Source organism: Meriones unguiculatus, chromosome 4 (assembly GCF_030254825.1).
Source record: "Meriones unguiculatus strain TT.TT164.6M chromosome 4, Bangor_MerUng_6.1, whole genome shotgun sequence".
Taxonomy (NCBI): Eukaryota; Metazoa; Chordata; class Mammalia; order Rodentia; family Muridae; genus Meriones; species Meriones unguiculatus.
In genome coordinates, this window is record NC_083352.1 from 90,829,931 (window position 1) to 90,854,652 (window position 24,722).

At 53.7% G+C, this 24,722-nt stretch overlaps 1 protein-coding gene across 5 annotated transcripts in view; it reads left to right on the forward strand.

The window, feature by feature from the left end:
- Tpcn1 (two pore segment channel 1) overlaps window positions 1-24,722 on the forward strand; it is a 53,325-nt gene that overhangs the window by 16,124 nt on the left and 12,479 nt on the right. For 2 of the 5 annotated variants that reach the window (XM_021633177.2, XM_060382499.1), the window contains 13 exons: window positions 11,519-11,652; window positions 13,808-13,984; window positions 14,817-14,930; window positions 15,097-15,227; window positions 15,991-16,079; window positions 16,826-16,860; window positions 17,300-17,358; window positions 17,537-17,636; window positions 20,835-20,951; window positions 21,171-21,295; window positions 22,372-22,420; window positions 22,780-22,843; window positions 23,292-23,336. In XM_021633177.2, coding sequence (XP_021488852.1) covers window positions 11,519-11,652; window positions 13,808-13,984; window positions 14,817-14,930; window positions 15,097-15,227; window positions 15,991-16,079; window positions 16,826-16,860; window positions 17,300-17,358; window positions 17,537-17,636; window positions 20,835-20,951; window positions 21,171-21,295; window positions 22,372-22,420; window positions 22,780-22,843; window positions 23,292-23,336 — 1,239 coding nt within the window. Of the gene's footprint in view, window positions 1-4,719; window positions 4,739-5,665; window positions 5,988-11,518; window positions 11,653-13,807; window positions 13,985-14,816; window positions 14,931-15,096; window positions 15,228-15,990; window positions 16,080-16,825; window positions 16,861-17,299; window positions 17,359-17,536; window positions 17,637-20,834; window positions 20,952-21,170; window positions 21,296-22,371; window positions 22,421-22,779; window positions 22,844-23,291; window positions 23,337-24,722 lie in introns of those variants that run through there. The other 3 variants (XM_060382500.1, XM_060382501.1, XM_021633176.2) reach the window with 3 other exon arrangements.

A 24,722-nucleotide genomic window follows, 5' to 3' on the forward strand; every position in this document is an offset into this window, starting at 1 on the left:
ATTTGTGCCAGCTGCGGGTAGTTTAATCCTGAGAACTCTTGAGAGGGTATAAATGGGAGTGCCCCGGTGGGCCTGTGGCTGCTGCTGCTCATCCTGCTGCTGCTGGTTTGCTGGACTTCTGGGTACCCTGACAAGATTGGACCTGCCCCAAGCAACTCCATCTCTGATCAGCAGGAAGTAGCCTCAGAGACACTATCCCCTTTCCTCACTAACCTTCTTTCTGTCCTTGCTATTGTTGAGGGTTTGGAAGGGGTTACGGTGGATAAGGACCTGCGTATGGGTGCCTTTGGAGGCTAGAAAGGGCTTCAGATAGATCCCTGTAGCTGGCGTTACAGTTATGAGCTGCCTCACTTCAGAGTTGGGGGTTGAACTACGGCCCTCTGCAAGAGCAGAGCAAATACTTTGACCACTGAACTGTCCAGCCCCACTTTTGTTTAATTTTTCGTAAATTGCATTCATTTATTATGTATTTGTGCATGTGCGAGTATGTGTGCATGCATGTATGTGGCCATGCTAGGGCTCATGTGTAAGGACCAGAGGACAGCATGTAGGAATCATTCTTCTCCTTCTGCCCCGAGAGTTCCAGAGGTTGAACGTGGGTTCTCAGGCGTGCCTTCAGCTACCTTTACCCAGTGAGCCATCTTGGCAGCCTGTATTTTGTTTTTGTTTGTTTTTGAGACAGAGTCTTACTATGTAGCCCACAACAGGCCTGGGACCTGTAAATCAGGCTGGCCTCAAACTCTGAGAAATCCACCTACCTCTGTTAGGACTAAAGGCATGTGCCATCACCACGTTTGGTCCAGTTTGGTTTGGTTTTCTTTTTGAGGCAAGGTGTCACAACATAGGCCAGGCTGGCCTAGAGCTCTCTGCAGTTGTCCTGTCTCCGTGTCTGTTTACTAGGCTGACAGGTGTGCAGCTCTACACCAGTTCCCTGTAACCAACCGTCCCCGTCCCCACCTGGGGCCTCTGTCTCCAGCATCCTTCCTGTGCCATAGGCCTGGCTCCTTTTCTCCCGAGCCTTGCCTCACCAGCATGGAGCTGATCCCGGCTGACAGCCATGCTGTGCTGGGCCCATCACACAGTGGCCGCTCACAGCTTAGCTCCTGGAGAACTGCGTTTGCTGTTACCTAAGCTGGGTTCACTGTGCAGACTGATGGGGTCCTAACAGTTGTGAGAAAATGGAATTTTGGCAAACTGGCAGAGAATCAAAATGTGATTACCACCTCCTCACTCACCCAGCTCAGGCTGGGTATGTAAATCTATTCCAGTTGGGGACACCAGTTGGAGCTGGCTGGGAAGGTTGGGGTAGGGAGATAGAGCTCCCGGCTGAGTGGTGGCTGCTGCTTCTGAGCTGTTGGTCACACAGCTCTCTCTCTTCCTGGTCTGCACAGGCTTTACAAAGGCAAAACCAGGTCTTGTACACAGTCCCTGTGTGCTTAATATCTGAGATGGAGTCATAGCTTCATCAGCTCCTGGAGCCCTCTGGGGTAAGGAAGAGACACCCTCATGTCCATGTGACCACCCCAGAATAGCCTGGGTGAGGCCTGCTTCTCTAGAGCAGCCTGCATTTTGAACATAGAGGTCTCGCTGGGCCTCCAAGCCTGCATGCATCCTGTAATTACAGTGTCCGCCTGCATTGCTTGGTCCACCTCATCTTCTCTCGCATCCAGGCTTCCCGGCCCTGCCATATCTTAAGGATCTCTCTAGCGGAATGCTACTCCATTCTGTTTTCCTTTTCTTACTTGCTTAGCTCTTGTGGAAAGTCAGCTGGGTGACTGACTGAGCTCAGCCCTGGCTAATGGCCTGGAGCCGGTCCAGGCCACCGGCTGCATCGGCTCGCACTTGTGGGGTGGTCGACAGCAAGCATTCCATCTTCTGTCTGTGGCTCTCAGGGGTCCTCTCTTCTCACGAGCTCGGCTGTTCACACTTGGCTGGCCTGCCTCGTCATTTGCGATCATAGTCGCCGTACAGACCCTGAAGCGGGTCTGGAACCTCACCAAGGCGGGATTTTATTAGTGTGGAAGCCACTTGGCCTCTAGGCCAGTCGGCCATTTCAGCCTGTTACGTAGTGGGTTTTGCCCCCATCTCTCTGTAGAGACTGGGCAGTGTCCCAGAATGTGGAGGGGCTGCAGAAACTGGAGCTGGAGATGGCTTGGGATAATTCTTAGGCTTTAGGAATCTGTGATGGAGAGGCAGGATGGTGGTAGTGGTGGCCACAGATAGTCAGGGGTTTTAATGTTTCTTCAGTTGCCCAGGCTTCTTCAGCAAAGGAAAGAAGTTGATGTGGCAGCTGAACTACTTGGAACAAAGTTGTAAGCCTTTTTTTTTTTTTTTGTACTGAGCATCGAGTCTTCATCTGTGTGAGAAGTGAGAGTCTCTGGGAAGTCTAAGGGGGAGATTTGCTGTGGCCATTCACAAGGACTAGGGGAAGCTTAGTAACAGTGTGTCAGGGTTCAGTCATCAACAAAATAGCCACACCGCAGGTGTTGCCCTCTCCAGCCCTGAGTCACAGGGGAAGGCCTCTCTCTCTCTCTCAGCACAGCTCTTCCTCATTCTGAACTCTGACTTTTACCCCGCTCAGCATCTTCTTGATACTCCCTACCCCACCCCCACACAGTCAGGAGCTACCTTCTAGGCCTCCAGTGGTTTTTGTTTTTGTTGGGGGTGGGGGGTGGAACAGGACAGGGTTTTTCTGTGTAATGGCTGTCCTGGAACGCACTTTGTAGATCAGGCTGACCTCGAACTCAGAGATCGGCCTGCCTCTGCCTCATGAGTGCTGTCATCAAAGGTATACACCAGCCCTGCCTGGCTGGGTTTCTTTGTAATGTTTCTTTCTGGCTGTTGGTCTACTAGACTGAAAGGGAGACCAATGCAAAAGGAAACAGTCCAACTGACTACCCAGGGTTTCAGGTCCCTGGAGACATGGCATGCCCACTGTGCCTGGACACCTAGGTCTTCTAGGACATAGACTTCCTCTGGGGCTCACAGTGTTCCAGGTGCTTGTAAGTAACCATGGGACAGGTGTGTATAGAAGCTGAAGCCTCTGATAAGAAGCAGTGAATGAAGGTGTGTGTGTGTGTGTGTGTGTCTGTGTGTGTCTGTGTGTGTGTCTGTGTCTGTCTGTCTTGGAGCCCTTACATGTTTGTGATATTCTAAGCACTTTGCTAGGCAAGTGTCCAGTCAGTACTAGGAGTAAGGGGTGGGGTAGGCCTAGAAACTCACTGTGTGGCACACCCCACGACTGGAGAGGAAGTGTTACAGGTCCAAGCTGGGCCTCGAAATTCCTGGCCCGAAGAAGGTGGTGTCATGTGTGATTCAGACAGCTCTGTGCCCTGAATGGCATTGAGGGGAATCATCGTGACTGTGGCTGGTCTCTGCAGTAGATGTGCCATGGCAGAAATGGATCTTGTGGTTCGATTCAGGTAGAGTGAGCATGGATAGGCCACGTGAAGGTGGCTCCCTGCTGGAATGCCGGAGCCTTGGGAGCCAGCTGCTCAAGTCAACATCTGTCACAGGGCCTGTGCGCCAGCCTCCATCTCCCAATCCTGAGCTGTCAGAAACAACAGAGAGATGGGAACTCAGACTCCCTCTCTGACCTTGGGATAGTCTCTTTTCTGCACAATAGTGCCCCCATTCTGTGGAGGGCGGGAAAGCAGCAGCTTCCAGTGCCCGGGAGCCTTGAAAACAAGGCCTGGTCCTGAGGGACTCCAGTGTGAGTGGATGCCTTTACTGCTGTCAGTCCCCCGCCTCAGCCCTACCTCTTCTCTGTGACTCTTTAAGCTTCTGGATTTTGGAACTCTCTGTGACTTTGCAAACACACCCTGCTGGCTGCTGCCTGTTTCTGCTTCCTGCCTGCGTTCCCCACTCTTTGCTCCCTCCTCCCTCTTTGCAGAATGTGCTGCCTGTCTGTCCTCCGAGTGCTTGGGCTATAGGCATAGCTAGTGTCTCCTCTTGTGTGGTTTTGGGCAGCGGGCACTACAGGCGGTACCACCTGCAGAGTCAGCTACACCCATTGGTCCCCTTTCCCAAACTTCCCCACCCGGCTGCACCCCTCCCCCCTCCTTCCATACTCCAGGGCCAGCTGTTTCTATCCTGCTCCCTCCCGCCTTCCCCTTCCTCTGTTTATCGCTTTCAACCTTCTGGCCCTTTGCCTGCCAAGTCCAGGCAGCGCAGACTGCATGGATGAATCCCTTTGGATTTGGCCACTCAAGTCCTGGTCAGGTGGTCAGAGACAGAGTTAGAGGTGGCACATGGCTTTATCCTGACCACTTCCGAGCCAGGATTTCTTCTAAAACAGCTCTTGACCGGTGAGCTGCCCTGCAGGGCCTTCTGTTCCTCCTTGGGCCCAAGTAAGCCTTTGGCAGGACCGGCGTTGGTTTGGTGCCAGCCTCTGAACTAAGGCCCTGGGCCAGCTTGGTCTTCCTGGAAGCCAGCCTGTGTGCCTTCACTGGACGAGCTGATTCCAGGGTCCACTCTCCATCCCATCTTGTAGCCAGTTACCAGAAAGCAGAGGTTTGGAAGAGGGCAGCGTGCCTCCTGCCTTCTCCACGTTCTTCCCTGCTTTCCATCCGAGGGTCCTGGCAGCGCCGACCGCACGGGAGCAGCACAGCTCCACGGCCCCTGCGAACGCCTCCAGCAGCAGTCTGCTTCATTTCCCCTCCTCCTCGAGTTCTGCCCGTGGAGTGGGACTCTCAGTGACAACTGGCAAGCAGTTGTGTGGCTGCTCATTGTCATTCTGGTGAGCTCCAGTTTCCAGAGGGCTCCAAGTGCTTTCTGGGTACTTGCATTTATTTCTACTGTGCCCAGAGCACGGCTGGCATGGGTCCCAGTGCAGGGGAGGAGAAACTGAGGCTCCGTGGAGGAGGGTTACCATGTGGCAGGGGTATTCTTGGGTCACAGAGGGGCACGCGTGCCAGGTGTATGTGTTTAAGAGTGTGTGAGGCTGAGGCTTCTGGCCATGCAGGTCACCTGGAAGGTGCTTTTGGAAAAGCAGAGTGTCGTGGACTCCAGCACTGGTCTCTTGCATCAGGCCAAACCACTCTTTGCTGCCTCTTCGATCAGAACTCCCACCCAGATCTTTTTACCCAAAAGTACCTTTCCAGATCTCCAGGCCAACAGTGGCTGTCCAGCCTGCCGGATGCAGACAGGCAGCGCGGCCCCTCTCCTGCCCACCCGCTTTCTCTCATTCTTCTCCCTCCCTCGCCTCTTTCCCCCGCTCAGCTTTATGGCTGGCATATGGAAGCCATTTCTATTTATCCACAGCACCAGGATGCTGCTGCTCGCTGTGCTCCAGCGAGCGGAATCCTCGGATTCCCCGCAGGGCCATTTCGGAGGCTGCATGCGAAGCAGCCAGCTGTTTGCGGGGAGTGTCTGGGCCCGTTACATCAGTGTAGAGGCGGCATGGCCATCTGTGCACATGGGTCATCCTGGGCTGTCTGAGTCTTGGGGTTGGAAGGCAGTCCGCGTTGTGCCAGAGTCTGGGTGGTGGTTCTGTGTCCTAGAGCTTTCTGTGCCTTCTCCCTGCTCTCCCATAACTTTGTGTTCATGTCCCTGGGCCCATGGCCAGGGCTTAGGGAGGGAGTTCCGGGGCAGGGACCACACAGCTCTTTAGTGGGCAAGGTCTTGATGTTTGTCTGCTCAGCCTGATTTTCGAGAGAGAGCCCTGCCCAGGGCACCGGCAGTGCAGGACACACAGTTTCCCTCTGGGGAGCTCTCTCCCCCATTGAGAATGCCAACTTTGTGGCTGAGTGCTCTTGACCCACCTTCTCTGGCCGGTTCCAAGCTGTGGGTGCCAGAGCCTCGGAAACCGTGCTTCTGCTGCCCACACAGGCCCCGACTCTACATCCCTGCGAGTTTCCAGCTGCCTCCCAGACAAGTGGAAATGCAGAGGCAAAGGCCAGCTGTTGTCCTGGAGGAGGCAGGGGAAGGCCGGCCTCGTGACCACCCCCTGATGATGTCATCCTGGCCCCTCCATCTCGGCTCTCGTGGTATGCTTTTGCTCCTGGCTGTGCAGGTCAGCTGGAAGGTGCTTTCCAGATGTACCAAGGTCCCGGGGCCTGATGGGGATATTTAACTGTCTGGGCTGGAGAAGGCCTGTTGCAGCAGCCTTGGTGAGGGCTACGCTGGGCGACATTGCGTGAGCCCAGCTCTTTGACCTGCAGCCCTGCCGCCTATTTCTTCAGGTAGAGGCTGGGCAGCTCCTGCCACCAGGGTCGGTGGGTGCCAGTGAGCACTGGGGCTGTGATCTTGCAGCCAGGAATTGTGGAGCAGATCCAGGGAGCAGGGACCCCTCAGTGGGGTCGGGCTAGATTGTGTACCGGGGTGACACGGAAAACTCACCGGGCATTGTCTGCTTACTTCCTGATTGGCGTGCGTTCATCAGAGCCAGGCCCTGGGACCAGTGCCCCACCCCCGGACTTGCAGATCACATGTTCCACCCTCACAACTTTAACACATCCCTTCTGCCCTTCCATGGGGTCCTTAATTGCCCTTTCCCCTCTGAAATGCTGCCGAGCCCCCGGCACAGCTCATACAAGGGACAATAGGCCCCTTAGGAGCTGGAGTGACTCCAGCCTCGGAGCCAGGCAGGCACGGGCAGGGGGTTGCAGCTTAGACTGCAAGAGCCTTTGGATCTGAAGCCACCAAAACCTCCACATGAAAGGGCTGGGAGGGCCGGTGGCTCCCTGCCCACCACTTATGACCTTTCTGTAATCCCTAAATATCCTACATAGCCACCTGCACGGCTGAAGGAGGCTTTGTGGAGTCACCTGTGGCTTCCTTGAAAAGCCCTTGAGTGACCCAGGTTACCCAGAGCCTTTCAGCCCTGTCCCTGGGCTCGAGCCACTAACAAGTCCCAGGCCTTGCCAAGCTCTGTGTTGCATTCTCCACGGTGAGGGGCCGAACGGTCGGGTGCACAGAACAAAGTGGGAGGGAGAGCTCGACTCCCCTGCCCGGGCGCTTGAACCGTGTCTTTTCTTTCTGGGCTTTCAGAAAGGACTGTCCTTTATCACCCTGTATAGATTCGACCCTCTGCAGCCAGTCTTTAAAAGAATATCTCGGAGTACAGAAGGACCGTGTCATGCCCCTTGAACACCCCTGGGTGCCGCCTAGTGCACTGTGGGTAAACGCTGCCAGGTCCTGCGCCTGGCTCTGTGCCCTGTGGGAGTGTGTGATCTTCAGGCAAGGTCCTCTGTTCACATCGGTCCTGACAGATTTGTTGACTCTTTGTGCACTGGACTGGCACTGTTCTGTGCTTTGGGAACACCACAGTGACTGTGACAAAGGTCCGTATCCCTGTGAGCTGACATTTGGCCAGGGGAACAGGCAAACATGCCAGGTTTTGAGCATTCACTGGGCCGCGCAGGGGTCAGAGACAGATGGCCGTGGGAGTTTGCAGAGGAGCCAAGGGCAGTTTCTTCTGAGACAGTGTGAGGGTGGAAAGTTCACACACCCGAGAAAGCTGACTGCGTAAAGGTCCCTCTGGCAGAGAGTTCCAGAATAACTCAGGCGCAGGATGGTGAAGAAAGAGGTAAATGGGATAAGATGATATGAAGGAAGGCCTTTTTAATTGGAGTATGTGCTGAGATTCAATGCCTAGGGTTTCCCAGAGAGGCAGAAAACGGGTAATTTTGAAGCAGACGACCAATACCAGTACTTAGGCGTGTGTGTATGTATGTGTGTGTATGTATGTGTATGCATGTCGGAGTGGGTGCCCATGCATACATGTGTGGAGGCCAGAGGTTATATCCCAGTGTCTTACTTGAGGCAAAGTCTCTCACTGAACTGAAGCTCACATTTTTAGCTAGACTGGCTGGCCATCAGGAGCCACCTGATCCGCCACCAGCCAGTGCTGGTGCTATAGCCCACCGAGTGCAGCTGCGGGTCTGAGTGAGGGTCCTCAAGGTTAGGCCGCGAGCATCTCCCCAGCAGAGCTGTCTCCCCGGCCCTGCTGTTGTTTTCTTAAGGTGGTATTGCTGAGCTGGGAAGTCAACGTGCTCACTCACACGTATACTCACATACACACCCGCCTGCTCACACATGGGCAAGCACACATGCACATCATTTGTGCTCACTCACGTACACACTCATGTATGCACGCACGCACACACATTCACATGCTAATGCACGCATGCACGCACACACTCATGCTCATGTATGAGCCCCCCCCAGTCAGATTACTCTGCTATAGAAAAGGTCATGGGGTAGTTCAGTAAAAGGAAAAGTCCCTGGAAGGGCTTGGGTGTGTCCAACAGTGGCAGAGCAGAAGAATCAGTGAAAAGATTGAAAAGGCAATTAATAGCCTGGTCTACAGAGTGAGTCCAGGACAGCCAGGGCTACACAGAGAAGCCCTGTCTCAAAAACAGAACAAACAACTGACATGCGTACCTATTTTAAACAGTATTTGGTGCTTGTTTGCAACACGGCAGTGAGCAGAGAAGCAGCGTTTGAGGCAGGCATCTGTGTGGAATCATTTTGATCCTGGGGTGGGGCCTGTCAACTTCCTGAGGTCCCTGTGGCTGTGTTGATTCAGCTGTTGCCTCAGCATATACAGGCCGAGGACAGTACACTCTCCACATCCTCCCTTCCTGGGATGGGGGCACTCATCCTCTGAGTCCAGGCCACTGCATTCACATCTGGACTTGGTGACAGCTGCAGAAGTACAGAGGGTGTTTGTTGGCAGGAAGCTAGGAAGGTGGGAAGCCATCCTGGTTTTCCAGTAGCACGGCTACCTGTATAGGGAAGCTGGGGTGGGGGGTGGGGACGAGTCACCGAGGTGGAACGCTAGCCTGGCGTGCACGGGTCCTGGGTTGCCATCCCCACCAGGGAACTGGGGTGTGCTGTGGTGTGGTAGGGTGTTGTAAGTGACAGCTCAGCACCGAGGAACTGCAGGCTTGAAGCTGTAGCTCCGGCACACGCCTTCCAGAGAGCTTAGACAGGACGAACTGGTTGGTGAGGGCCCAGGAGCACGTCAGGCTCAGGCAGCCCGTGGGAGTAGAGAAATGTGTTACTGTGGGGAAATTGTTTGGTGGGTTTTTCTGCTTCTTTTTGAGGCAGGGTCTCACCACAACCCAAGCTTGTCATGATCTTCCGCCCCAGCCCCCAAAGTGCTGGGATTGCATGCGGCCACCCAGCCTGGCCCAGTCTGTACTCCCGAGAGGTTAAACTTGTGACCTGTCATCTGACCTCCAGATATTTATTTACTCCAAAGGAATGAGAAAAGCACACTCCACCGCAAGCCTGCCCCCTCAGGGGCTGTACCTGAGTCAGCATCAGTGGATGTCTGGGTGGACACTGGGTACTTGACATACAGTTACAGAAAGAAGCATAGTAACACAGACACGCTGAACAGTGCGGATGCATTTCAGAATAGTTACGATGAAAGGAGGCAGGCAGGCGGGAGCGCAGACTGGACGGTGCCCTTACTGAACGCTGCAAGACGGGGCAGGGTGATCAGGCAGGGTAGCTGCTGAGTGGCTGGCTGCGGTGGGACAGGAGGCAGAGGAAGCAATGGCTCTTTCATCTTTTTATTTAGGTTTATTTATGTATTTATTTTTGGTTTTTCAAGACAGTTTGTGTAGCCCTGGCCATCCTGGAACTCGATCTTTAGACCAGGCTGGCCTTGAAATCAGAGATCAGGCTACCTCTGCCTCCTGAGTGCTGGGATCAGAGTTGTGTACCGCCACTGCCTGGCCTTATTTAACTTTTTAGTTTCTTGCTGTGAGGGGGATTGACTCGGGGCCTTGTGCACACTAAGCTAGAGCTCTCCCACTGAGCGGTGTCTCTGGCCCACTTTTACTTTTGATTCATTCATTTATTTATTTAAAATTTTTGAGACAGGGTCTTGCTATGCAGCCCTGGCTGATCTGGAATTTGGCTATATAGACCAGGCTAGCCTTGACCTTAAAGAGCCCACCTGCCTGTACCCCTCGAGCTATGACTCAAAAGACATGGGCCACCACGTTTGGCTTATTTTAATTTTTTAAATATTTATTTATTGTGCCTATTTGTGTGTGGAAATCAGAGGACACTATGGGAGTCAGTTCTCTACCTTATCCATGTGGGTCCCAGGAGTCTAAGCTCATCAGCCTCGGCAGCAAGAGCCTTACCCCTCTGAGCCATCTCTCTGGTGGGTCCTACGTTTTATTCTGAGATGGGGATTTCAAGGGGATGGACTTGAGCTCTACACCCCAGGCCAGCTTTGACTTTGCAATCGTCCAGGCCTGTGGTTCAACTTCTTGATTTAGCTGCTGCCTTCACGGGGTGCACAGACATAAAAACGAGGTTGGGCTGAGGGTGTAGCTCAGCGCTAGAGCATCTGCAAGGTCCTGAGTTCCATCCCCAGCACCACCCAAAACCACAATTGTCAAGCTGTGCACTATAAAACATGTACCTTTCGGTGTGTGCCGATGGGCCCTTGCATGCAGTTTTATAAATCTGTGGGGCGAGCCTTGTGGACAACCGTACCCGGTGACCCCGGCCTGCATTTCCAGCTCTTGGGACTCGGGCCCCTCAGACCCAGCCTTTTCTGTCCTAGCCTGTGTGGTTGTGTGCACTACACACCTGCTTTCCGTCAGCTGTGCGAAAGTCAGCATCTAAACGTTGGGTTTCTCCTATGGAGATGTCATTTACAGTGCGGCTGTGGGGACCCAGATTGTCATAGATTTATTTCTTAGTTAATGCAGTGGACTCACTGCCCCGTGCTCAGGTTCACCAAGTGTTCAGGAGGGACTGCGGCTTGTGACAAGCCTCGAGCACGGGCTCAGACTTGGGAAGTTAAAGGGTCCTTTCTGTTTACCTTCCTCATCTGCTGGCTCCAGTGCCCACCATGGTCCCTGGCTCTGCTGGCCGACTTGGGTCAGCTGTCCGTGAGCCAAGCCAAATGGTGTGGCTGAGGGTGGGAGAGGGCGCTCTGCCGGGCCAAAGCAGGCCAGGGTTCCTGGAGAGGTGGGCATTGGTGGGAGCACGGAGAAGTAACAGATGGACCTGCCCCAAGGGCAGGCGGGGGTGGGGGTTGGGCAGTGGTGGTAGAGAAAAAAAATCGTTAAATGTTTGACTCAGCAGGATCTCCACAGGCTTCCAAAAGTCAAAAGTCTACGAGTGAGCCCGCCCTTCTGCCTGCCCTTACCCCTCACAGACAACCAATTTCTTGTTTTCCTTCCCTGCATTTTTTTTTCCCTAAAGCTATGTCGATATGAGTAGGTCTAGCCATTCCCTCCCCCACTTCCTCTGCTCTTTTGCTCTTTTCTTTTTAAGATAATTACCTTTATTTTACTGGAGGAGGTTGGCGGGCCTACACGCCGGGGATTGAACTCGGGTCATCGTGCTTGGCGGCAAGCACCTTTTTCTGCTGAGCCATCTTGGTGGCACTTTTTTTTTTTTTTTTTAACATTTCTGAGGTGCCACCGTGATGCTTGGTGCTAGCAGTGCAGGTCAGCACACTGACAGAGTGACCCCTGTGCTGAGCGCCTCTGCCCTTGTAAGCCTGGCTTCTCAGTGAGTCTCTCCTCTTCTAATGCAGATGGGGGCAGCCACAGCGTCCAGGACTCCCAGGGTCCCAGTCTGGTCCCCGGGGCCGGGGCCTACAGTTCCCCCTCCAGTCCCGCTGGACACAACTGGGAGATGAATTATCAAGAGGCTGCAATCTACCTCCAGGTGAGTGCATCTAGGTGAGCGCCTGGGGGTGGGCACCGGAGGAAGTCCCCATCAGTGTGGACTAGAAGATGTTCAGAGCCACGGCTGCCCCTGCTCCAGACTGGAACAGGAGAGCTCACGTGTGTGTGTGTGTGTGTGTGTGTGTGTGTGTGTGTGTGTGTGCGTGTATGCGTGTGCGCACGTACACGTGGGCATGTACATTGCCCTATTTGTGGCTATGCATGCCCCTGGTCCCCAGTCTGTCCCCTCTGTCTTCCCACAGATCCAGTTGTCGGGGACCATTTGCCTGCCCCACCATAGCAGGGGATCATTCACGCAAGGGGAGGCTCCGTGCTCTCATGTACCTTGCTGCTGCTCCTGATAGTGATGGTTGTTGTTGGGAGGTTTTGTTTTTTTTTCTAAGAAAGGGTTGCTTTCTGTAATTGTGTAACTCCCAGAGATCCTTCTGCCCCTGTCTCCTGAATGCTGGGATCAAAGGCATGCACCACCACTCCTGGCAATGTTTGGGGTTTTGTTTTTTTTTTTTTAAAGCAATACTTTTCTATAAAATCATTCCATGTTTGTTAACATAAATTAAGATGGTCTCAGACAACATAATTTCCTCCCTTTTGTTTAAGAAACCAGATCTCTCTGTGTAGCCCTGGTTGCCCTACAGCTTGTTATGTAGCCCTGGCTAGCCTCAAGGCCCCCAAGCCCTGCCTGCCTCTGCTTCAGGAGTGCTGGGGTTTCAAGTGTTCCTACCAGGCCCGGCTTCTCATGCCTGCCGCAGCCAGGCTGAGGAAGTCTCAGTCCAGGTCGCTGGGCTGTACGGGTTGCTGGCCCTGGCCACATCAAGGAGGGCTGCTGTCGTTGGCTTCCTCTTCTGCCACATTTCTCTGTTAACTTTCTTGCTTGGGAAACCGTGAGTGTTGAGGTTCTGACGTCCGGGGGGGGCCCCCGGCTGGGTGGTCTATACACAAGCCCAGAGCTCTCTTTGGGGGCTGAGCAGTGCTGTGATGGGGGTTCTCAGTCCATCTTTGCTGGTGGAGATGAAACCCACCCACTCCCAACCCCCCCGGGGGGTTATGAGTCCTGGAGTTCAGAGCGCAGCCCTCCCACCAAACTGTCACACCTTCCTCCCCAGCTGTTGGTTGGAAACAATTGCACAAGAATTGCATTTTTTTTTTTTTAGTAATTTAAAGCAGAAGCTCCCAGACCTCTGTGCCCCGAGGGCTGTGGTGAGATGGTGGGAGACCCTGCCCTGCACAGACCATAGGGCCCTGCGGCGTCCCCTGGGCACAGCCCTGCCACTGCTTCCTCTGTGGTTTGTCTTCTGTTGCTGATGAGGAGAGTAGCATCCAGCTTTAGGGAAGTGACCCAAGTCCCCTGTCAGCTACAGCCTCCTCAGAAGGGGAAGAGGGTCATGGGGACAGCAGGGCGGGAATCTGGCATGCTCTGCTCTCTGGGATGCTGATCCGCTGAGGCATGAGCAAGTGAGGTGCCAGCCTCTGCACTGTGGCATATGTGGTGCATTGTGGGGCTGTTCTGTGCGTCGATCAGCGTCCTGGAGTCTGCCCAAGGTGAAATCAGGGTGCTGCGTTCCCCCACATCGGAAAGCAGCCTTGTCTACACAGAGTACAGCAGAGGCTCCACTGGGCCACACCAGCAGACTATAGGGGTCTCAGTGGGCATAGTCACTGGCTCCTCCAAGTGATAACTGTCACTCAACGTCCTATGGCTGCCGTTTGATGTGCCAGCCAGCAGATTCCTGGCAGAAGTCCCCATTCTTCATGTAACTCTGGGGAAGCTCCAGCCTTGTCCTGTTCACCACTGGCAAGGAAGGCAAGGAACTTTACACTGTCCACCTCGAAGGCTGGGGAAGCCGGGCCCACACTGCTAGTTCAGCCCATTCGTGAACACTTTACTCCAGGCCTAAGAATTCATCCCCTGTGGGGGTCAGGCACGTCTACATGCCCTCTGCGGCCTGACAGAGGTTTGACAGATTTTAACAGCATTTCTTGAGCCCTCATCAGCAGGCAGAGGCGGGGCCGTTCAGTGAGGCCAGTCTAGGGCCCGAACCACGTCTTGGCCACTGTGACCCGCCCCGCTTTGTGTCCCACCAGCTCTCCAGCGCTGGCGCCCCGTGCTGCATGCTCAGGTTCTCCTGTCTTTGTAGGAAGGCCAGAACAATGACAAGTTCTTCACCCACCCCAAGGATGCCAGAGCGCTGGCGGCCTACCTCTTCGCACACAACCACCTCTTCTACATGATGGAGCTCCTCACAGCCCTGCTGCTGCTGCTGCTGTCGCTGTGTGAGGCACCCGCCGTCCCTGCGCTCCGGCTTGGCATTTATGTGAGTGTCAGTGACTTTAGGGGCCCTAACCTCCTAAAAGCACAGACAGGAAGGTATAGCTCCCCTGCCCCCACTGCAACTGGAAGACTGCCCTTCTGTTTACCAGTGACTCCATGGACTGGCTGGGGTCACACTGTGGTCAGGCCTGGGAGAGCCCGGCATGCGTGGGTGAAGCCCCTCTGAGGAATGTTCCCTGGGTTCTTGTCCTTCCATCTCATGGGGAAGCACTGGTTAGAGTTTTCTGTTCACATGTCCTTCTTCTTAAAAGAAGTTAACTTATTATCGTGTGTGTGTGTGTGTGTGTGTGTGTGTGTGTGCTTGTGCATGCACTCATGCCATGCCAGCTGTATGGGGTTAGAGGACAACTGTGGAGTGGGTTCTCTTTCTGTCTGGATGTGGGATGCAGGCGCCTTTCCCCACCGAGCCATCTCCCCAGCCCCAGCAGCCCGGTTAGACAGCTAAACTTGTTGGGAAGTTTCTTTCTGTTTTAAACCCCATTTTTACTTCCTAAATGCCTGAATGTGGATTGTTTTGTAAGTACTACACAGTTCTCCCTAGAGCACAGAGCTTTTTTTGATGTTCTCTCAGCGCCTCGGACTCCTTCCTAACTTCACACTCTGTGGGTCTACATTCTAGCTTTTGAATGTCAAGTTTATTCTTAGCTGTCTGGGAGAAGCTCTGTCTCCAAAGCCTTGTTTGACATCTTGTGGTTTGGTAGGGGTGTGTGTGTGTGTCTGTGTCTGTGTGCACGAGCATCTTGGGAAAAGTCCTAGGAGAGGGGAGGTGCACTGGATGGGCTTCTTGACCATGGTCTTCACCTCTGTGACTGCAGGTCCACGCCACCCTGGAGCTGTTCGCCCTGATGGTGGTGGTATTTGAACTCTGCATGAAGTTGCGGTGGCTGGGCTTCCACACGTTTGTCCGACACAAACGCACCATGGTCAAGGTAATAATATCTGTCCATCCCATTGCAGCATGCTCACTCCTGCTGTGGGGAGAGGCAGAAATGGGAGGAGCCCCGCCAGTCCCTGCGGGCTGTGTGCATCAGTGTCTGCTCAGTACACTGGAGGCTGGGCCAGGGAGCTAAGCGTGTTCTGTCCCGTCATCTCCAGACATCCGTCCTGGTGGTGCAGTTCATCGAGGCCATTGTGGTGCTGGTGCGACAGACATCCCACATGCGGGTGACCAGGGCGCTACGCTGCATTTTCCTGGTGGACTGTCGGTACTGTGGCGGCGTGCGGCGGTAAGGCCCGGAGATCAGCAGCCACATAGTCCCATGTGGTGGCCTGGCCCTCTGCGTTGACAGGGAAGGGAATGAGCAGGAGCTGAGGTGACTGGCCCCGGCGCAGTTTGGCTTCTCGGTGGAGTTGTCCGCACATTAGCTGGAACTTGGGGTCAGATAGGCATTGCTGGAGAGCACAGCCGTCCTCACCTTGGCCCAGGGTCCTTCCCTGTCTTGGGTGTAGCTTCTCTCCAGCCCTACAACAGTAGCCTCAGGCAGACTTCCCAGCCTTGTCCTGCAGGCTCCTCCCACACAGTTGAGAGCCCTGAGCCCAGAGCTGACCCATCCCAGAATTAAACCCATCCTTAGAGACTCCATCTAGTTACTTGGCCAGGGACCTGCCGATGGCAGGGATGTGCCCAAAGCTAGAAACAACTATCCCGGGACTAGGTGGCTGTGTGTGTGTGTGTGTGTGTGTGCACGCCCTCCTACCTGTGGAAGGTGACTTTGTCCCCCAGGTGATGTAGTCTCCTGCCGTGCCTTCCCTCTTAAGGCACTGTCACCAGGTGGTGGTGGCTCACGTGCCCTCATTGTCCTTGTCACCCGCTGAGTGGCGGCCTCAGGTGCATTAGGACTAAGCTAAGCGTGGTGCCCAACTGGGCACAGTAGGATGTGGTGTTCCAGGTCAGGTATACCAAAGGCATCCCTACCGCCAGCCTGTCCGCCTCCCCCTCCAGACACAGATAGCTCCTCCCACCCCTGAGCTGTCCGTCTTTCTCCCCAGCAACCTGCGGCAGATCTTCCAGTCGCTGCCACCTTTCATGGACATCCTTTTGCTGCTGCTCTTCTTCATGATCATCTTCGCCATCCTTGGTGAGTGTCCCGAGTCCAGCCAGCCGGGCGCATTACACGCACCATCGGTAGCCCAAGAAGGCTGCATCCTTCTTCTGGGCTGTTGCTTGCACCTCTGGAGGCACAAACCTCCAGAGAAAGTACTACCTGCTCATGTGCTATAGAGGGGCCTGGGCAGCTGGATCTCGGTGTGTAGCTCAGGCTGGTTTAGAACCCGTGACTATCCTGCCTCAGTCTCCTGTATGTTGGGAGTGCACATGTGCACTGCCACCCGCTCCTGTCAGATTACGTTTGTCTTCTGCGCAGGGGCAGGGTATTTTCCCTGGGTCAGAATCCTCAGGCTCCTGAGGAAGGCCAGAGTAACATTCCTGCCTGGCTGCCTTTTGCATGTCTTGGCTGTCGTGTCCTCAGAGCACAGAGAGACACTACCAGCAGCCTGCATCTATGATCCAGCCCACCGATGTGATCTGTTTAGTTTGAAAACTTAATATTCAGTCTTACACAAAAAAAAAAACCAGATTTCCAGCCATTTCTTTAAAGAATTGATCTGGCTGAGCCAAAATGCATTCCCCGGGGTCAGCAGGCTTGCACACAGCAGCACGACTCCCTTTAGAGCAGCACAAGTGTTCTCTGGAGTGCTGCAGGCCACACCACACCCTCAGCCTCTCCCCCCCCCCCCCGCCTCTCATTCATTTTGGATCCCTTCTGCCTCTCGTGGGAACTCCATTTTAACTCCACTCTTGGTCTGTTTTTCTACCACATTCTAGGTTTCTACTTATTCTCCACTAACCCTTCCGACCCCGTAAGTAATTAGTTCTTGGTCCCTTGTTTATGGGGACAGAAAGGGCAGATGGGAGGATGGACCCTGGCCATGTTAGGAGGGGCACCTGCCTGGTTTCTGCTTCCTGAGAGTCCACATCCCTCAGACCCGAGACACTGCTTTCCGTGAGGGCTGTTCTCACGGGCTAAGCTTCCAGGATCAGGCTTGGAATGTTGGAATATTCTGGTAGAGAATGGAGGAACGGAGCTCCTTGCAAGGACCTGTCACGCATGGGGGAACCCCCTCCCTTCATTGGCAGCTGGCTTGTCCCATGAGTACAGACTCTTGAAGCACAGGCCTCCATGTATCCGGCACTCCTGCTTTGATGCGCCTCGTATTACAAAGCGGGGGGGGGGGGAGGAGAGGTGAGCCCTGGAGGTGACTGTCCAGGCCGAGCAACACAAGCCTTCCTTTCCCTTAGTACTTCAACACCCTGGAGAACAGCATCGTCAACCTGTTTGTGCTTCTGACCACAGCCAAGTAAGCGTGGGTTCACTTCCACCACTGACCTCGGTCCTCACCCCAGGCCAGGACCGCCTCCTTTCACCCAGTGCTGTTGTCTCAGTGCGCACAGGGCTGAGTGGAGAGCTAGGGGGTACAGGGAAGCAGGTGCGTCCTTAGAGGTTAAGGTGATAACCACCTTAACTCTGCCACCCAGCTTTCCGGATGTAATGATGCCCTCCTACTCCCGGAACCCCTGGTCCTGCGTCTTCTTTATCGTGTACCTCTCCATCGAGCTGTACTTCATCATGAACTTGGTGAGTGTCTCTCTTGGCTCCACTGCGGTGATGGGCCCCAGGGATGGAGGTGTCGGGACACCAAGCAGGTGTGTCCCAGGTCCACAGTCAGGTGTGGCACCCCTTTGGCTCTGTGCCTCCACGACTGTAGGTACTGCTGGACTTCAGAGCGAGGTAACTCTCAACGCTTCGTCTGTCCCTCCTTACCGTAAACATCTTGCCATGATGAAGCCCGCCAGGCTCTGTGCAGAGAGGAGTGCAGGCAGATGCAGGACAGCCGCCACGTGGATCTGTTAGCATCATGAGCAGGGAAAGGCAGATGAGAGTCAGACTCACGGGGGACATGTGTGCCCATCAGCACACAGCTCAGAGTAGCCGGGCACTGCAGCCTGTCCCACCCAGTGCCAGGCGCTTCTGCCCCATTAGTTGTGAACCATGAGAAGATCTAAGCAGAAAGTGTTCTGTAAGGGACACAAAGCTCCTATGCACACCGGGCTGCGGTGACACCTGCTGTGGCTCAGGGCCACCAGGAGTGTGTTCTGCCTTAACAGATTGTGGTCCACATGGGGTCGAGACCCACAGCAACAGCAGGGTGAGCCAAGACCGGCGCTTCCCCCAGGGTGCGCGCGCACACACACACACACACACACACACACACACACACACACTCACACTCAGGAGCACACAGCAATTAACAAATAAACCAAAGGAAGAAAAGAAATGGAACATTCTCTCTGTGGCTTAGTGAAATCTGAAAGTTTGCAGATTTAGCAAAGAAAGCTTTTTCCTTCCTTCCTTCCTTCTTTCCTTCCTTCCTTCCTTCCATCCTCAAATCACAAAGTAACACACCAGCTGCTTCCTGTGGTAGTTTTAGGTTGTCATCTACTGCAAGGTGCCAGGAGAAGCTGCTTCTCCTTTCCTCTGCTCTCACCACAGCCACAAGAGACTCCACAAGGCGAGGGCCTTCTCCCCACCAGCCAGTAAGCAGCATCACAGTGCACTCTGACTGGTGTCCTCAGCACAGTTCAGTGTGACACTGTCCGTCACACAAACACAGCCCTCACTCACCTGAGTGGAGCTAGCAGATCGTTTGTTCTGGAGCTAAACATGAGTGACCGTGGCCTGGGAACACAGGTTGAGGTTACCCCGAATCCCGTGTTCCGTGGTAACATTGCCGTGAGAGTTTGTCACAACAGAACAAAGAATTTCACCAATCAAGACACTTTTCAGTGCTATTAAGTGCCATTAAGAAAGAGGAGGAGGGGCTGGAGGGATGGCGCAGAGTTTAAGTGCACTGGCTGTCCTTCCACAGGTCCTGAGTTCAATTCCTAGCAGCCACATGTTGGCTCACAGCCATCTATAAGGAGACTTGGTGCCCTTTTCTGACATGTAGGTGTACATGCTGACAGAACACTGTATACATAAAATAAATAAATAAATAAATTTTAAAAAAAAGAGGAGAACTCTGCTGTGGACCTTGGTGCTGGCTGAGCACATTCTCAGCCTTTGGATCAGCAGTATGTCTGCATATCCTGAAGGATTTCCTTAATAGCCACCAAGACATTAGGTCACGGGCAGGGGTGGGTAGGAAGCAGCTGTGAAGGACCTGAGGTAGTTTGTAATTAGGTCCTAGACCAGCCACATTCCAAGCTAATGAGCCTATGGTCAAACAGGTGTGTGTGCTTTCTAGCAACTTTGCCCACAGCACATCCAGACAGCACCATACCCCACAGGTCAAGGGCTTGGTCCCCAGACTTGAGGTGGCTGTGAGCACCTGGGGACCCCCATGCTTCTAGCTCACTAGCTGCATGTCAGGGTTCCTATAACCTCCACCTCGGGGTCAGTAACTTCCTCAAGGGACTCACAGAGCTAGGGAGATGTGTGTGCAGGTTTCTCATGAAGGAACTGCAAGGAGCCCAGATGGAGATTTGCACGATCACAGTGGACACCCCCTGCCCTCTCCAGACCAGCCCCTGCCAGGCCCTCCCCTTGTGAGGCTCTCTGGAAGCACCCCAAACCCTGTGCTTTGGGAAATCGAAGAGACTCCATTACACAGGCATCACAGGAGTGTGGAAAGCCTGTGCCCTCAACATTCTCCCTCCAGAGTGAGGCGAGACTTGGGGGCATAGAGGGTCTGATGACTAGAACAAGGGGAGTCGGAGAATTTCTTTGTGGAAGAAACAGCGTGGAAGGCATAGATCTGATGCCACAAGCCTGTAACTCTGGCACACAGGAGGCGGAGGCAGGAGGATATAGCAAGTTCTAGACCAGCCATGGCTGTAGAGTGAGACTATGTCTCAAAACCTAAAAGAGAGGGCCGGTGTGATAGATAGCTCAGCAGATAAAAGCACTTGCCTATAAGGCATACGGCCTGAGTAGGAAAGAAAGGACCCCCAAAAGTTGTCCTCTGACTCCCCCCCACATATGTATGTGTGTGCATGCAGTAATTACTGTTAATCAGTTTCATTGGTACCCAGCCACACCCAGTGTTTATTCTCATCTGTGGCTAATCTCTCCTTGGAATGGTCCAACCACAGGGTTGAGTAAACTTGTGAAAGAGCCCGTCTGCATCCTAAAGCCTCTCCTATGTGGTCTGTGATAGAAACATACTCATCTGCCATCTATATGGAAAACAGTGGATGTGTGTGGCGGGGGTGGGGGGGCGTAGGGTGGGGTGGCAGTCTGAAGCAGTTGAAGGCACAGGAGCGCTCACTCAAAGCAACTTTGAAAGACAACACGTCTCGGATCTTTCCCCACCCTAGTTCCCCTCATTAGTATACTGCCTTTGCTCTGGAGCAGTTCTAGAATGTTCCTTCCTGCCATACAGGCTCCCCCTATCCCTGGAGCCTCAGGGAAGCTGTGAGTCACAGGAAAAGTGATGGGGGGGGGGAGGAGGTGGCTCCAGGGTCGGTGTTCATGCAGCTTCTTTCCCGACCTGTCCTCTGGTCAGCTAGGGACCAGCTATGGGGGACAGAAGAGGGCCCTGAGGAAAATCCAGTGACAGTGTCTTCAAGAGAGAGCTGTATGAAGTGCAGCTGTTCATGTCCTCCACAGTCGAGCAGCTGCCGCTGTCCTGGGCAGTGCAGCCCACCAGAGGGTCTTCAGTCTCCTCCCCCCAGGGGGGCCTGGATGAAAGGCCAGTCTTTGGCTAGAGGATGACTTCTGAGTCCTGCAGGTCCACTCAGAGGGCAGCCAAGGGTCCATGTTTCTCCTTTGCAGCTCCTGGCCGTGGTGTTCGACACCTTCAATGACATCGAAAAGCACAAGTTCAAGTCTCTGCTGCTGCATAAGCGAACCGCCATCCAGCATGCATACCGCCTGCTTGTCAGCCAGCGGGTAGGGCATCGGGGCCGAGTCACAGAGGGGAACTTCATTCTCTCTCCCTACCAAAAGCATCCCTTTTGGCTTGGCCAGAGCTGGCGACCCTGTGGCTGCCATACTGCCCATGAGAGAAAATGCAGGCCGCCAAAATGTGAATCAGAATACCTGGCCCCAGGCACCAGTCCTCATGTCCCCATGTCCCTGTGTTCCATCGCCACCTTCTCTCTCCCCCAGAGGCCGGCCGGCATCTCCTACAGGCAGTTCGAAGGCTTGATGCGCTTCTACAAGCCCCGAATGAGTGCGAGGGAGCGCTTCCTGACTTTCAAGGCTCTGAACCAGAGCAACACACCTGTGCTCAGGTAAGCACCAGCAACCGTCATGCTGTGGAGCAGTTCTGGGCATACGGAGGCCTTTGAGAGATGCAGTTCACACCACAGCTGTCGCATGGTTGTGTTCCTCGGTAATCTTTCACAAGCCACAGAAGCCAAACCATGGTCCATTTCAGTCTGGTTACCTGAAACGTTTGAGGCTGGTATGGTGGTGCACACCTCGAAGGCTAGTCCTTGAAAGCCCAGGGCAGCCACACATGGTGGCGCACACCTTTAATCCCAGCATTCTGGGAGGCAGAGGCAGGCGGGTCTCTTCATAGACCAGGGCAGCCTGGTCTATGAAGTGCGTCCAGGACAGCCAAGGCTACACAGAGAAACCCTCTCTCAAAAAAAACCAGAGGCAGGAGGATTAGAAATGTAATGCCACCCTCAGCTATGCAGGGAGTTTGAGGCCAGCTTGCACTATTTCAGGTCTTAATCTCATACATAAATAAATAGATAACTAGATAGGTAAATAAATAAATGGAAACGAATAAACGAGAGCGAGGTGGCTCAGCAGGTAAAATGCCTGTTGCTAAGCCTGATGACTTGAGGCTCATCCCTGGAACCCACAGGGTGGAAGGAGAGCGTCACCTCCTAAAAGTCGTCCTCTGACCTACACGCAAATGTTCCCTACATACATTGGTGCACACGCACACTCCAGCCTGGAGGGGCTGAGCCTGAGAGACCCCTGGTTTTGGTCCTGGCCTTGAGGCAGGTGGGCATGAGGGCACTGCCCACTGAGCCAGTATCACCTGCTCTGGAAGTGATGGCAGCAGGCTCTTTGAGCTGGGGTCACTGCTCTGTCCCCGGAGGCCTCTGCTCCCCTAAAGGGCAGCGTTCCAGGGCATAGGTGGTCAGTGTGGACTTAGGGGATTGAGTTGTCCTAGCCCCTGGAGGACAGAGGCGACCAGGACGCTGTAGGTGAGGACCCTGGCTCAGTGCTGGGCCCCACACCTTGTCCATCTTCCTGTGAGACATAGCCTTGGGCAGGTGTGGGAGCAAAGGCTGAGTGTCAGTGTGTGGTAGGCTTGTGTGTGACCACCTTTTCTCTTTGCTTGTGGCAGCCTGAAGGACTTCTATGATATTTACGAAGTTGCTGCTCTGCAGTGGAAGGTGAGTGTCCCCACATCCCTACCCAGCAGGTGAGGAGGGCAGTTCAGCCACAACAGGAATGGAAGCCAAATCCTATGGCCCAGCCTTCCCAGGCTCACCTCGGGAGAGTTGGGCCATATTCACATACGATCCATATGTGGAGCCCCATGGGCACTCAATGCCAGCTGTCCCGTTTATCATCCAGATCCATAAATGTCACTGCTGTTCCCAGTTTAGTAGCAGGAGCAGAAGGCTAGCCCCTGTGGAGGCTTGGGCTAGGTTCTGGTTCCTATCTATCTCCCCTGTGCCCACAGCCTGACCTGCACTAGTTTCTGGCCCCTGGCTGTGACCTCACTTCCCCTGGGCACTCTGCATTGCAGGCAAAGAAGAACAGAGAGCATTGGTTTGACGAGCTTCCCCGAACGGCTTTCCTCATTTTCAAAGGTGAGAGTGTCTGTGACCAAGCTGGGAAGTCAGCAGTTAGCTCTGGGAAACACCAGGAAGGACTCTGATCAGTAAAACCAGGGGCCAGCCAGCCACCTTCAATCACAGCACTAAAGAGGTGGGGGCAGGGAGATGGCAAGTCTGGTCATTCTAGGCAATATGGCAAAATCCAATCTCAAAAATAAAAAATGAAAGAGCATTAAACTAGATGCCCGCATCACTGTTCCTCATGAAATAGTCACTCTTTAGTTCAAGCCAGTTTGTTTTGTTTTAAGATTGTTTCTCTGTAGCCTTGACTGTCCTGGACTCACTTTGAAAACCAGGCTGGCCTCGAACTCACAGAGACCCACCTCCCTCTACCTCCCCGAGTGCTAGGATTACAGGCATGTACCACCGAGCCTGGCTTTCCCTTGGGCATTCTAACCTTTACATTTTTCTCTCCAAACAGGAATTAACATCCTTGTAAAGTCCAAGGCCTTCCAGTATTTCATGTGTAAGTGTCACAGCTCTGGGTCCCTGTCCTCATGAGTCCTTTGTTCTTGAAGGTGAAGGGACAAGAGATCAGAAGGTGCCAAGCATGTGTCTTAGCCACTGAGTACTGGTGGTCCCTAGCACCCCTGAGAAAAAAATTTTTGAGATCCAGCATGGCTTGCCATGCTTATTGTGTGTGGCCGTCATTATCTTGTGGTCACTTCCTGGTCCACTGGACCCTCCTTCAGTTCTGTGTCTGCTGTAGACCTGGGTCCTTTGGGACCACAGTGTTGATAGGGCTCCTTCCTCTTCAGACCTGAGCCTTCGCCCTGGCTAAGGAAGCTGCTCTGTTTTCGACCTGCCTGTCCCCCACGTACTTGCTCCTCATAATCTGGTACTTCCATCCAGACTCTGGTTGGTCTGACACTGTTCTATTAGTCACTTGTCATTCTTTTGGTTTTTTGAGACAGGGTTTCTCTGTGTAGTCTTGGCTGTCCTGGACTCGCTTTGTAGACCAGGCTAGTCTCAAACTCGCAGCGATCCACCTACCCCTGCCTCCCAAGTGCTAGGATCAGGATCAAAGGTGTGCGCCACCACGCCCAGCTGCTACATGTCATTCTTGACATTTAAGCTAACTGGGAAAGGAAACTTCAACAAGTGTGGCGGCTCATGACTGTAGTCCCAGAACTTGGGAGGCGGAGTGGCTGCCACAAGTTCACTGCCAGCCTGGCCCAACAGCAAGCCCTTAGCCGAAGAAAAATACTTCAGGGGCTGGAAATATCGAGCGGTGGTGGTGTTCGCCTGGCCCGCAGGAAGCCATGGGTCCCCCAGCATCACACACAGGAGGCAGTCACAGAGCAACAGTTCAAGGCCCCAGCACATTCCATGAACTTGATGGGGGGAGGACACGGTCCAGCATCACGGGTTCTGTCTGGCCGAGGAGCTCTGATTCCTTCTGGGAAGAAATGTTCAGAGGCCACAGTGTGAGGGGCAGAGGGCTCACTGCTTGGCACTGACTATTTCCAGGCTTCTCCAGCCAGGGTTCCATTTGTTTAGTATTTATTTGTATGCATGATTTTATTCAGAGGCTTGACCTGAAGCAAGGAGACAGAAATCCATAGAGACCGACCTCCTCTCTATGGCAGCTCTTCCTGGACTCATCATTAATGAAAAGTGCCTTAACTAATTTATTTTCATTTTATTTTTACTTCTTTTTAATTCTTGACCCAGGCTATTACTTTGGAACTCAGGCTATCCTGCAGTTTCCTGTGTAATCCAGCCTGACATTGGACACTCCTCACATTTTCACCTCGATAACAAATTATGGGTCTCTCTTGATACTTAAGATTTTCAACCCCAGGACTTTAACCTGACTCACTACTTTGACATATCTTGATTCCCAATCTTC